Source organism: Plasmodium coatneyi, chromosome 12 (genome assembly GCF_001680005.1).
Source record: "Plasmodium coatneyi strain Hackeri chromosome 12, complete sequence".
NCBI lineage: Eukaryota > Apicomplexa > Aconoidasida > Haemosporida > Plasmodiidae > Plasmodium > Plasmodium coatneyi.
Genome location: NC_033567.1, coordinates 943,281 through 957,254, shown reverse-complemented (window position 1 = coordinate 957,254; position 13,974 = coordinate 943,281). Strand labels below are relative to the sequence as shown.

General features: G+C 40.7%; 4 protein-coding genes across 4 annotated transcripts; 1 reads left to right on the top strand and 3 right to left on the bottom strand.

Annotated features, from left to right (window-relative positions):
- Positions 1-3,237: 3,237 nt before the first annotated feature.
- Positions 3,238-5,169, bottom strand: PCOAH_00038850 (Uncharacterized protein; the record flags this gene model as incomplete). The annotated part of the gene is made up of 7 exons (XM_020060676.1): positions 3,238-3,363; positions 3,542-3,676; positions 3,808-3,865; positions 4,029-4,145; positions 4,293-4,369; positions 4,506-4,627; positions 4,766-5,169. 7 exons carry the CDS (start codon positions 4,839-4,841, stop codon positions 3,238-3,240), a joined length of 711 nt encoding a protein of 236 aa, XP_019916156.1.
- Positions 5,170-6,125: 956 nt separating this feature from the next.
- On the top strand, positions 6,126-6,897 carry PCOAH_00038840 (Uncharacterized protein; the record flags this gene model as incomplete). The annotated part of the gene is made up of 5 exons (XM_020060675.1): positions 6,126-6,209; positions 6,287-6,338; positions 6,441-6,502; positions 6,603-6,671; positions 6,850-6,897. 5 exons carry the CDS (start codon positions 6,126-6,128, stop codon positions 6,895-6,897), a joined length of 315 nt encoding a protein of 104 aa, XP_019916446.1.
- A 529-nt stretch (positions 6,898-7,426) lies between these two features.
- On the bottom strand, positions 7,427-8,481 carry PCOAH_00038830 (ADP-ribosylation factor; the record flags this gene model as incomplete). Its single annotated transcript, XM_020060674.1, has 3 exons — positions 7,427-7,921; positions 8,224-8,326; positions 8,456-8,481. 3 exons carry the CDS (start codon positions 8,479-8,481, stop codon positions 7,427-7,429), a joined length of 624 nt encoding a protein of 207 aa, XP_019916870.1.
- A 1,305-nt stretch (positions 8,482-9,786) lies between these two features.
- On the bottom strand, positions 9,787-13,650 carry PCOAH_00038820 (Uncharacterized protein; the record flags this gene model as incomplete). Its single annotated transcript, XM_020060673.1, has 1 exon — positions 9,787-13,650. One exon carries the CDS (start codon positions 13,648-13,650, stop codon positions 9,787-9,789), a length of 3,864 nt encoding a protein of 1,287 aa, XP_019916340.1.
- Between the last annotated feature and the right edge of the window lie 324 nt (positions 13,651-13,974).

Genomic DNA, 13,974 nt, shown 5'->3' with positions numbered 1-13,974 from the left:
AAGTAGTATGGTGAGTGTCCGCACCAGGGGGACTGTAGGGAGAAAGACCCTCATGATCAGTGGAATCGGAACCCTCATGGCTGCGACCACTGTCCTGACCACCTACAGCCCCTGGTCCACTTTCTGCACCACCTTCCCTCGGTGTTGAGGTAACCTCCTGACCATTCTTCCCTTCCCTACCACTTTCACCACCATTACCATGGTGATTTTCTTCAAGTTTCTTGGTTTCTGTGGGGATTTGTGAACCTGCTTGACCCATTTGACCCCTATCGCCCTTATCACCTGTTGCACCAGATGGGCCCTGTTCACCTTCTACCTTGGGTAATGATACATCCACGTCCCCCTTTGCCTTGGGACCATTCTGACTATTTGGACCGGATGTACCTTCTTGACCCTGTGGACCCCCTCCACCTGCTTGACCTATTTCACGTGTTTCACCCTTATCACTTCGTGGACCCTGTGGACCTGCGGGACCCGATTCGGAGCTTCCTTCCGTAACCCTCAGCTTCCCCGTGCGGGTTGCTTCGGCTGTTTGTGCTTGAAGTTCCTGAAATGCAACCACCTCGGTAGAATGCCGCTCTTCCCTTATGGCCCTGCTCTGCAATTCTTCACCCAACTGGGAAAGTTCTGTCCTTAGGTTGCTTGTACTGTAGCCTCTGTTGAATATACTATTAAACCCTGTACAAAGATCACCCCCCCCGTGCTGTACATTACATTTTTCATTCAATTGCCAATATGCCCTGGCAGCACTTTCCTGATGTTTCGGATGTTCATTTCTGCACACCCCCTCCCTCTTTCTTTTTCCCCCTGTTCCACTATAATTCTGCACATACTCGAATATTACTCTTAATTGTTCGAACTCTTCCTTAGTTACTTGAGGCTGCTTATTTTTACACCTTCCTCCTGGAACTAACTTCCTTAACTCTCCGTAAGTTGCTTCCATAATATCTTTGAATTGACCATATTCTTCAGATTCCCCGGGCAACATACTCCCTAGCCAATAATAAAACCATGTGCAATCGGATCTACATGTTCTCTCCTGAAAATTTTCCCTATTTGTATCATACCAGGCACTTATAACTCTCTGTATTTTATGTCCATTCACTTTATATTTGGTCAGCATACTTTCCACTTCACTTTTCTTTGCCCTGCACCCATTATCACATGCATAAGATCTCATACAGTCGTCCAAATTCTTGTACATAAGTGTAGTACTTAAAGTCCTTTGGCACATGTTCTATGAATGTCATAAATAATGTAAACGTATGCACTCCACTATGTATGTGTACTCCAATATGTAATATATTTTATGGAATATTTACTGATCATTGTATATTTATACATGCTGCTGTAATATTCATTTACCGCTGACATCTTTTCCTAGTTCCCGTTGATTCCCTGTATTTCATGTACACTGCCCTGTACAATATATTTACCGAAGTGCTTGCTCTTTAGTCCTCTTGGTAATTCTCGAAGTACACATACATATTCTTCATACCTTATTATAAGTATCCCGGAATAGCAGGTACCGAATTTTTATTTTTCCATTTATACATTCATTCTTTATTTCCTTCATAGTGCAAAGTTTACTCTAAATCTGGATTATATAAATGTATACATTATTTATATGTATGAAGTATATTAATTATTGAATATACACAAAGGGTGGGAAGAAGGAAGAAAATTAGAAGATGGTAAGATAATAGTGGGAAGATAATGGGATGGGTTGGGATGGTAAGTTCCGGAAGAATGGTTTCATGTGTCGCACTTTTCATTTATTCCATTCTTTCCTTTTTTTTAACTTCACATTATTATATTTGGAGTGAGTTTTTTGTACACTCTTATCGTGCTTCCTATTACTCTTATTTGTTCCTTCCCCGCTGAAGAATATAATTCTTCTCTGGAACTAATAATTTTAAATGCATGAGCAGCCACATTAATTTTCCTTTTTTTTTTTTTCCTCTCTGCAACGCCACGTTTATGACCAAGTGGTGGTGAGAAGACAAAAAAATAAATTGCATGAATTCGTAGCATGTGGACACTTAACATTTTGCAAAAAACAAACAGCTTTTTTTTTTTTTAACCAAAACGAATACAAAAAGTGATCAAAATGGTTTTTATATGCATATGAAAGGGGGTACACATAAGCCGATTTGGAAACTTAACATATATCCACTTGTAGAATGGTACACCGGGATAGAGGAAAACACGTCTGTTGTTGTGTAGTGTTGTGTACAACACAGATCAGTAACGGTGCATTGCTGTATTCTTTTTTTTTTTTTTTTGAGCACGTGTACATATATTGTGCAGTTCCGCAAAGCTAACGGCACTAAACCGTCATCTGAACCATTGAGTGGTGGCGAAATTAACATGAAAGAGAACAAAAGATGAATAAATTGGAAGGAGAGAAAAAAAAAGGGGCGAGGAAAAAACTGTAAGCGTAAATATAGGTGGATGTTTAATTGCTCAAAAATATGATCGAGTTGATGCTCACTGATAGTGAGTCTCTTCACCTGACAGATGAGATGACGACTACTTTCGCATGTTTTTATTCCTCCCCTCATATTGACAAAAACTGTCCTCTCTTTTTTACTACCCAGCATTGTATAACTTAAAATTTTGGTTTATACCTGTGGGCAATAGCGCCCTTGCGTGGATGTGTATATCCACGTTGGCTTTCAAAAACGAGGTGGAAATTCCCTTGCGTCTGTACTCGTTTTAACGAGCACCACTTGGTGCCCATTTGAGGCATTACTGCCCTGTGCACAAAAAAAAAAAATTCACGACATGTGTGCAGTCCAGTGGAGTGTATACTAGAAATGTGGGCCCATATTCGTGCAATTATCTGTGTACTCATCTGTGCATTTATCCATTTTATTTTTTTCGTACAACGGGGAGAGCCATATTCACGTGGCTCCCCAATTTTGGGGAAGCAAGTTTATCGCTCAAACGAGAAACAAAAAAGCAGTAATAAAGGATTACGTGAAAAAAGAGTTCATTAAGATGGTTCCACGTGGAAGTTAATTTAAAGGTGCAATTGGTGGAGGGCACAAAAAAGGTGGGAGAGATTTCCCCCCCCCTCCGCCATAGAGCTTCCCTTCTGAGAAGCCGCTTTAATTGTAAATAGTTTACTAGCCTGATGAAGGCTTACCGACGCATAATGTAAGGCGGGTTTAGTATCCAACTATGCACACGTATTGGTATCTCTTTCTCTGCAGAGGGGAAATGCTCCCTTGCTCAACTCGAGTTATATATGTTTCTGATGTAGTGTCTGTTCTTCCGAAGTTCCATTTGCTTGTTTACCGTTTTTTGGAGTTGCATTAGGAGGGACGGGTTTTTCGACTTGATTAACAGATTTATGTCCTGCACATTTCGGGGGGGGTGCACAATTGGTGGAATGTGCGAAGAAGGCATGAGGAAGTGTCATTAGCGGGAGCGTACAAATAACGTATGAAATACACCTGAGTATATAAATCCCTGTCATATGCACTTATCACTTTTTTCCCCTTCCTTGGGGTCATTTTCCCTCGTATTCACCTACTTGTAACCTTTTGTACATTATGGAATTTTTCGACTTGATGGCATTGTACCTGTAGGAAATGCTCTCCCTTATTGTTTCCTCGGAGGACTGGATAAGTTCGCACACCAGTAGTTCGATGAACTTATATTCGACGTTCTTCAAAAGAAAAGAAAAGAAAAAAAAGAAAAATAAGCCAACTGCATGAAAACACAAATATGCTTTAAAAAGGAAAAGGCACTGCACTGGTGAGCACATTACGCGGAGAAATTACATTTTGTCCTTTTCACCTTTATGAAATCCAGCCGAGCTTTTCCATTTTGCTTCACAGTCAGAACAGCCAAAAAGCTGGGAAAGAAAAAAAAAAAAAAAAACACACACACAGGTCAGAGTATCAAGTCATGTAAATTGCCACAACACAAAGTAAAACATTTTTACTGCTTGGTATGAATAACCAAATTAAATAAAAAAAAAAGGAAGACGTGCTCAAAGCTGCGTAATCCATCTCCACCTGCGCGGGTCCCCTACACAGGAGTTGAACATTTTTATTAGAACTTCCAAATATTCGGAAAAATTAATCATAAGTTTTTGGCTGGCCTGCATAGCTTCAAACGAGCGTTCGTCTACTCTGTAGTAGGGGAGGGGAAATAGGAAGTCCAAAAAAAGTGTACGAAATGGACAAGCGAAGGAGAGCGGTAGGAAGAAAGGCAAATTCGCTTTGCGCAGAAACACATCGGAGTGGCCCCGTACGATATCACCGAGGCTCATTCATTACATTTGCGTAAAGTGAAAAAACAGGTCCGCTTCGCAGGTTAGTTCTATCTTGATGCGCTTGGCATTTGATTCCTCCCCCTGCAGGTGGTGTGGAAAAAATAACAGTTCTGTAGCTATGTGTGCAGGATAAGGCGGCGCACTAAATGTGGGTTTTAAACCACACGGATGGCAACACGGATTACACGTATCCGCACGGTCAACCCCTCCTCCCTACCAACGCCAAAAGTTTCACCGTTATAATTTCCAGTGAGCCTATTTCCTGCGGCCCGTCGTTTGCCTGCTCCACTTTTATCTCGAATGGGACTTCTTTTCTGTAACAGGCGGTGTAGCCGTCCGCTGCAAAGGGCGCGTGCATGTGCAAAGGTAGGCTCGTAGAATGATCGCGTTGTATTGATAGCATCTACTCTGTGTCAGGTAGACTGGAAAAAAAAACCTCCGGAAGACTTTTTCCCGACTGCCCACTTTTGAAGTTACCTAATGATGGGTCCAACTCCTCCAGGGCGGAAAAGTCAAACTGGCACAAAAAGTTGTTCACCTCATTTTTATTCATTTTTTATCATTTTTTTTTTTGGTACTCCAACGGTATTGTTAGCGGAGTTGCACGAGACGGGGAAGAAGTTGGACGCACGTAAGGAAAGTAATTTTCCTCGCAACAATGGGGAAGGCAAACTTGCTTTACATTCTTTTATATATATATGTATATACATGTACATATATATATTTTTTTTTAAGGTCTTTTTTTTTTGGTGGGGGGGGATGTAACTGTAGTGGAAAACCCGTTCATTTATAATGTGCATACCGTCTTCATTTCAAAGATAGGAATTGCGTTTTAAAAATCGCTCCCCTGTTAAATAATTTTTTCGTTATTGTTACGGGACAAGGCGCATAGATCACTGCAGACATTTTAATGGAAGGGCATAAGTATGCTCTGCATGCGTGTGTATATGCGCGAACATACTTATTTTTCTCTTTATGCTGGACGAAGGCAAACATGTGTGCACAGACGGTTACGCATGTAACATCCTCACGGGTGAGTCACCACGGGATGGAAAATCTTTTTTAAACTATCACCAAGCACACTTAAACCGCACTCATCACATTGCATTTTGCATGGCTTTGTTTCTGCGCAGTGATGTTATGGTCGCGCATATGGAGAAGCCAAAAAATTTGGAAAAAAAAAAAGTTAACAGACCAGTTGACTAAATCGAAAGAACGTTGTAAAATAATTCACCAAGTGGAAGTATTTACGAGTGTTTGTAGAGACAGGTAGGATTACATTATCTTGTATATCCTTCCCCCAAGGCAGTGCTAAATGGATGATTATTTGTTCTGCCTTCAGCACATGTTTTATTTTAGCTGTGGGGTTGATGAAAGGCAAGTATACGCTTCGCTGTCTTTGCCCATACATTTACAGTTAACGCCTGTCTGCCGTTTTATTCAGTTTTCCAAGGGAGGAACATAAATGGATGTGAATTCCTGTCTGTTGTATTTACACACACGAGTGAACATCCCCCTAAAAAGCAAACATATGCAAGAGGGTACATTTTGCGTTTAAATAGAAGAAACGGCAAAAAAAAAAAAAAAAAAAAAAAAAAAAAAAAAAAAAATGGGACAAAATGGCTAGCACTCCTATTCTGCAAAAAGAAAAGGCTTCACCAAATTAAATCTTTTTTATTTTTACCCCCAATCGAACTGTTTGTTTTGCTTAAATGCGTATTGTTCTCCAAAGGGTAAAAATATGTTGTTTTCCCTCCTTGCTACGTCTATTTTGTGTAATACTCCCATGTCTACTTCCAACCGCGTGGCCCTTTCTTTCCCTTCTGTTTTGCCTAGCATGGGACGCTTCCTTCTTTTCCTCCTCGCGTTTGTGTGCACAGCATATGCGCAACTCCCCTATGATGTACTGAACATATATAAGGTTAGTTCTACGCCACATATCAGTCGTTTTTAACGCGAACAAGGAAAAATGTCCTGTTCTGATTTACCTTTCCGCAGCCTTTAAATTCGCACTCTGTGAATGCCATTCCGGGGGATAAAATGAGTGAAGGTGAGATTGACTTTTTCTGTAAACCATAATTATTCATTTTTCCCGTGTAACTCTTCGCTGTTGCGAAAATTGTTCACATTTTTGTCTTTTACGCTGTGCAAGAATACGAAGTAAAGGACATCAAGGATGAAGTGGAAAAGGAATATTCGGAAAATTCCTTAAAGGTATATAAGCTAAAAAGGAGTACACCTTTTTTCTCATCCTGTTAAGAATTAAGAGAATTTTTTTATTTTATTTTTTTTCATTTTATTTTATTTTTTGCAGAAGCTAGCCGAGAGGTTCCACAAGGATGTGGGTGAAGGCGATCAGAACATTTTGGAAGAGCTTGACCAGGTAATTTAATTTTAAAAATGAAAATACAAGATGGGTTGGAAAAAAACGGGGATGGTGAAAAAGGAAAAATGGGAGGAATTTATTTCTCATTTAAAAATTTCATTTTATTGTTTCCCCTCGGAACATGTTCTTTTATTCTACATTGTATGTGCACATCCATTTGTCCCTCTCCTCCCAGCTTAACGACATTATAGGCGAAAGGACTCTCCACTTAAACATATTTTAAAAACGGAAAGCTTCCCATTTTGGGCAGTTGTGCCTATCTTGTATTTTGTACCGTTGTTCATCATCTTTGTCTTTCCCAAATGGACATGGTCACAAGGAGTGATACACCTTTTTTTTTTTTTTTTTTTTTTTTTGAACAAATTAAATTTGTTATTTCCAAAGGGAGAAAAATTGTAGCACATATGGCGATTTAAAACTTAAAAAAAGAAAATGTGGAAGCGCATGACAGGGTCATAGAGCAAAAGTGGAGAGACACGCGTAAGGAATGACACAACAAAAATACAAATTGGCACGCAGATAAACTTATGAAATATTTCATAAATAAAAAGGTCAATAAAAAGGAAAGTATTACGGAAGGTAGTCATTATTAAAAAGTCTATTCAATGTGTTTACGTATGTGTACACAAAGGTAAATACTTGCGAACGTGGATGCAACAGTCTGAGGAACGCCTATCTCTCTGCTAAAAAATGTGAATTCACCAAACGAACAGTAAAAAAAAAATAAAATAAAAAATAAACCTGCGACTGTACTAGTAGTTGCAAAATGTTCCACCACTCCTTTCAACGGTATCATCATTTTTGTCAACAAAAACGTTCGTGTTCACCAGCCATTCTAAGCCCTCTTTAAGTCCCTGACCAGATAAGGTGCTACAAGAAAAGAATTTACACCTAAAGTGCAACTCCTTTGGAAGGGCGAAATAATTTATAATTTCCTCTGACGGGAGGCAGCCATTCGAATCTTGCTTATTCATAAAAATTAAGAATTTACATTTTCTATACACAAATCGAAAATCATATATAATTCTGATGAATTCTTCTCTGGCCTCACTTAGGGCACTTTTGTGTGCACTGTCGACAATATAGATCACGTCATTTGAAACGTCTGCATATTCTTTTATTAAGCTGTATGAGCAATCCGTTCCTACCTCGAAGAAGGTTATTTCGTAATTCCTTTCGCCCAGTCTGTTTTTGTCCGTTTTAATTTTCACGCTGAAACTTTCTTCGTTGATGAAGAGTGTTCTTACCTGAGAGGAGAAGCAGGTTTCCGTGCGGTCATAATAAGAGCGCACATTCTCACGAAACCTTTACAACCGTTTGGGAATGCGCTTTCCGGACCACTAAAGTAGTTAATTTATTTCCATTCGCTGGATGGCAAACAAATCGTGTGCACCTCCCCCGTGTATGCTTTCCCCCCCTTTACATTTTTTGTAAAAATTGAAGAAACTACGAAACCTCTACATGGAAGACACCACCTGATCGTTCTCAAATGGGGGGGAGAGTAAAAAGCTGTGTGTGCGGCGCTGCCCTTCCGTAAAGGTGCGCTTACCGTTGTTATGAGGTAGCCCAACTTGAAGAAGTAAATTATGGATGTTTTCCCCGAGAACGGCAATCCAAAAATGATGAATCTTTTTTTCGTTGGATCTTCTAAACTAAAAAGACGATACAACATGAAAAAAAAAAAAGAAAAAAAAAAAAAACATAAAACATTTTCGTAAAAGATGGAAACATTTCATTTCCCTCCAGTTATGGAGGAACGTATTTCTGTTCATACATATTACTTTGGTTCTTCTGTGCAACCAAGCATTTTGAGTTAGAGGTCTGGCATCCGTTCCGTTGCGTGCGCGTGGGGGGTTGGAGTGTGTGTGTGTTCACATGAAGGGGTGGGGATGTCTGTGTGTGGTACCTAACCGTAAGAGCAAATCGATGTGCGGCAATTCCTTTCCCGTAATCACTCCAGGGTGTGTTCGGGCCAGCGCATTTTTCGTTAGGCATGCGTATTAACGTGTCTGCTGCTTCACAATTAATTTCCGAATGTCAAAATGAGTGAAATTGGCATTTTGCGGGCAGGGGGCCAAACCCTTCAAATGTTACTCTCGATATTCGTGAAGCGTGCACATGGGGATGCAGTTATGTACACGCAAAAGTGTGCGTGGTTAAGAAAAAAAAAAAAAAAAAAAGAAAGCGAACAAATGGCACAGCGAATGCAGAAATGATCGAGCGGCAAAATCAAATCAGGTAAAATGTGAAGAAAAAAAATTCGCCAACATGTAGGCCAGTGTGCGGGTCAGTGTACCAAGGTGGTGGAAAAGTTACCCGTTCGATTAGGCAGGGGGTACATGCAGAGGGAAATAAACAGGTGCATTACTAGGAACTAATGTGTATAGCGGCCAAAGCAAGTGCGAATGTGTCCGTGGGAGGAACAATTTTACGACAGTTGGGTTTTTCGCCTTTCTGTTTTTTGCAGCATTTGGGAAGCTTGCCAAACTAAACTGTCGTAAAATTATTCCTCCCCCCGGCAGGTAAAAACGTGAGACAGCGAGTTCACGGGTGTGCACAAAAAAGGAATCCTATCCCCACTACGACGATAATTTACCAAACGAGAGCATCATCAAGTGGGAGGCAAGAACATACGTACCGCTTGCACACTCACGTAGTGAGGTTAAAAAAAAAAAAAAAAAAAGGCGGGGGAAAATTCTATAATCAGTTTTATGCGTAAAGTTCCCTCCTGGACAGTTTTGTGCTTATCCGGTGTGTTCTTTTTAACCATTACTAAAATGAATCACAACGAAAAAGGGGAAGCGGGGGAACGAAAGCCACGTGACAAAATGAAAAAAAAAAAAATTGCGTGAAATGAACTTCGCAAAGCGTTACAAAGGTTGGTAAGGCTCCCCAATTAGACTAGAAAAAGTACGCGAAAAAGTTAATTAAAAAAAAAAAAGGGGACGTTGCAACGCTAGGATGCCGAATTTATCACATGGTGAGCACATACTTGTGCGAAGCAGGGATACCCAGGCATTAATCGGGGTTGGGGTTCAGGTTGTGTTTCAGGTTATGTTCCAGCTTGGGGGAGAAAAAACTTTCCCTCCACACCCCCCATGGAAGAGAAAAATTAGTGGCCCCATGATCCATCGGATGAATCCAGATCGCTGGAATTGGACGACGTGAATCCATATATCTGGTTGTAAATGGGAACCTTACTCATCTTATCTAACCTGTTTGCAACCAAACTGTTGTAATTAATTTTGGTGCCATTGAAGTCGTTAAGGATGCATCTGAAGTAGCCAAATTTGTACAAGTTGGGTTCGGACAGGGACCTTCGAAGGTACTTCTCACTGGAATTCGTGTCCGTTAGGGGTACTATCAGGTTCTTTTCCCGAAATGGGTTATAACCTCTTTGATTATTTGTGGCGCGACCGATGTGTGTGTTGTGCCTCTGGCTGATGACGGAGTGAACGTATCGGTTGCTTCTATACTCTGGCGTGAAGACGTTAAAACCGTCTGTAATTCTGCAAACGGAATCGCTCTTTGGTGTGTACTCAATAGGGGGTGTTACACAATGTTGATTAGGAACCGTCTTATTAGAAAAAATTATTTTGGGAGGTGATTTGATTATGTTATTTTTCATTCCCGATAGGATGTTCATTCTTTTAAAAAGTTTTTTTTTTATATTTTTTCTTTTTTTGGTTTTTTTTTTTCCTTTTTTTATTGTCAAGGGTATATCTGTGCAGGAGCTGCACCTCTTGCTGGTGATTCTCGCTTCCTTTTTCAGCATTTTCATCAGATCCCGCCGTTGCAGGCTTCTGTTGTAAATCAGGCCTGAATCTGAGCTGTAGGTGCAGTCGTGGGAGTGACTGCGGGTGTTGCGGTGACTGTAACTGTAGCTGAGGCTCTTTTCCAAGAGGTAGGGGTTATGTATAGGGGGTAGTTCGCCCCTCGTTCTACTGTCTCTGCTGATTCTGCTGGCTCCACCGACTTTGCTCGGTCTGTGCTCCCTGCGCAAGGCTTGGAGGTCCAGTTCGCTTCTACCCTTAACTAAAAGGTACGGATACCCTTGTACCTTCTTTTTCTCCTCAATTTCTTTCTTAATCATATGATTGATGAACACTTTGAGGTTTACGTTTCTCCTGAGAAGATTCCATTTTGTTTCTCTCATCAACGAATCGTTTGGGAGTTTAGGCGGAAGTGCGCTTCCAATTGGACTCTCCCTTTTTTTGAGCATGCCGTGGTTTAAGCCCTCTTGCATATATTGCTGGATGTGGGATCCTCTCTCATTCAGGTTTTGTTCAGTGTTTTCCCTGTCTTCCTGCTGATTATTTTTTCCGATTCTGTTTTCCTCCTTTTTCTCCACCTCCTCGTCGCTTCCCTTCCCATAGATCCTTTCATCCTCATTCTGTGCGATCTCATTTATACTCGCTTCATTTAACAAAATATACTCGTGCTTGTAAGGTGGGCCTTTCCGTCCTGACTCACAAAAATTTGTAAAGGCATTTTCCTGTCCCTTTGGCTCACCCTCGTTGCGGTACCCATCGTCTTCCCTTTCATCTTCGATCGTATTCGTGCAGTTCCCATTCAAAGGAGTCTTATTCGCAATGCTAACAGACGCAATTTTCTCCCTCTCCTTACCCCTCGAAGCGACTTTTAACGTCTTGACTATAACTTCTTGTATTACTTGTTCATACACATTGTTCTCGTTTCTCTCCTCTGAGTTGCCCTTTCCAAATAAATCGCTCTCTCCCAACATGGAAGAATCTTTTTCACGAGTTTGAAGTAGCGGGGCATTGCTGTGCGATAGTTTGTCATCAATAGTCTGTTTTTCACCTGATTTATTCACACATTTTTGGCAATCGTCATTTTGTGCAATTTTTCCCTTTTCGGTTACTCCACTTGTTGCTTCTTGTTGGGTATGATTTATGGGATGGCAATTTTTACCTTTACTTTTGAAAGAGAAATTTGTTTTTACCTCATTCATCTCGATTGCGCTTTCTCCTGTTTGGCGATTCCTCCCATCAGTTTCATGGTTAGTCGTGATGGCATGATCACAGTCCATTTGCTTCCCTTCGAATCGTACGATCTTTGCTTCATCGATGGGGTTATTTGTTGGCACTTGTTCTGATGTCTCATTTTGTTTAGTGGTGGTAGTTGTTCTTTTCGACAGGTCTACAAGTTCTTCTTTATCTACGGGGTGCGCCCGTTTGGAATCATCGATCAAATTTATTGGGGAAACGGGCTCCTTCCCGCTGGAGGGCATTTCCGAGTGGTGGTCATCCCTTAGGTTGTCGCCCATTTGAAGTGTCTCCAACGGTAGGACGTCATTTACCACAAGCCCGTTCACACTTTCATTAAACGTGGTTATATTCGCCTTCCCCTGGAGATCGCTTCTATACGAATGTTTTCCTGGAGTTGGACCATCCTCCTTGTGGTCAACGCTGGTAAGTGGTATGAGGGGGATATTCAAATGGGTACTTTCCCCAGTTCGGTGGGTAACATTCCCAGGAAGGGCCTCATCTAACCAACCACTGAAGCACACCTCCCTGTTGTGGACTCTTCCCACCGGATTGCTATACGGAGAGAAGCTCATGTGATTCCCGATGGGTGAATCGGAGTTACTAAAGTACTGCGCTTGATTCCATATATTTTTCTTCTTTTTTCCTATAAATTTGTTAAGGTAATGAAATGCTAATCCGTCATCACTTGTCCCTTTTGGGGAATCATCTGCCAACTGGGTTGCCAACGAATCTGTCATGTGATTCGAATAAACGTTACTACTTTTCCGCCTCGCTTTGGCATTTTTTAAAAATTCAAAATTTATGTACAGATTTTTTTTTTTTTTTTTTTTTAAGTTGTCTTCTAAAATGGCTGACTTGGATTTCTTAAAAATGGAACGATGTGAATTTTCCATTTGTTTACAATTTTCCGAGTAAAAACAAGTACTAATTTGTCGGGGTAAGAAATGCATCCCTTGAATGGTGTTATTTAGGATCTGCATGGAATGAATTAAGTTTTTAAGACCAAAGATATATTCATCATCCACAGATGGGTTATCTTGTAAATAAATGGTATTGGCAAAATCTATCATTCGTATGTCTAGCGAATTTGATCTCGCTTTTTGGTCAGTTAGTCCTCCATCGAAAACCCAAAGAAGGGAAGAAGACCAAAAGCGATAATGTCGTAACTCCATTATGCAGTTAAAAAATCGATGTAACTTTTCTAGCAATAATGGAATCAATTCATCGTATAGTAGGATACCATTCCAGAACCAATTTCGAATTGCCCATGGGATATTTTCCTTTGTTAAATTTCTACCCCAATATTTATCTTTATAAAATAATTTGTCATTTACTTTGTTGTAATGTTGGCAACCGCATAATCTAAATCCTAGAGAATGGCTAGTTGTTTTAAAGCTTTTTTCTACTTGTCTTTTTCTTTTTTCTAAGGACGCACCTATTTTTCTTTGTCTTTTGCCCATTTTGATGTCCAGCACACATGGTCGCTTAAATCCGTACACGAGATCTTCCAACACGATGTGCGGGATGCATTTCTTTCGCTTCTTCCCCTTGGCGCAGCTGTTACTTTTCGTGTCCTTTTCTCCTTCTTCGGGATTGTCGTGAGGTGATTCGTTTGACGGTTGCTCCTCGACATTGTTTTTCTCATCCTGCTCATCCAAACTGAAATATTTCCGACCCTTACTGCCACCCGGTTCATTTTTCCTTTTCTGTTTGTTAACTAAATTGTCCTCCATCTCAGACGACGAGGAATACTCAACGACAATTTCAGTCACTCCATAAAATTTGGGGATGAATTTTTTCAAAATGTGTAATGGCCCCGACTCCGCGGAAGACGCTCCAAAGTTCGCTAATTTCTCATAGAAAATGTATTCATTTTCTATAAGTGGTTTGTACACTTTCGATGAGTCTTTCGGTTTTACCAATTTGCAGTGCCCCCCCACCTGGTGCCTGTATTCTTCTACTCTCATTTTGGATGCGCGCAGGGATTAGATTACCGGGGTGTTCCAACGAACCGCCTGACCGCGCATTCCCAATTAAAAAATTTCCTGCGCAGATTGATGTGCGTTCCCAACCGATTCGAAGGGGGCATCGAATGAAGTGACCTTTCTTTTTATTACTCCTGCTGTAGTTGTTCCTTTCTTCTTTTAGCTTATTATTTTTTTTCTTTTTTACATTTTGTGCCGCTCGAGGATAGGCAATTTTTCAACATACCACCATATTACGGTTACAATTTGTCCCCCTGCTTATTTCCGTAGTGCGTGACTCAGCGGCATAACTCCTAGCAGGTGGGC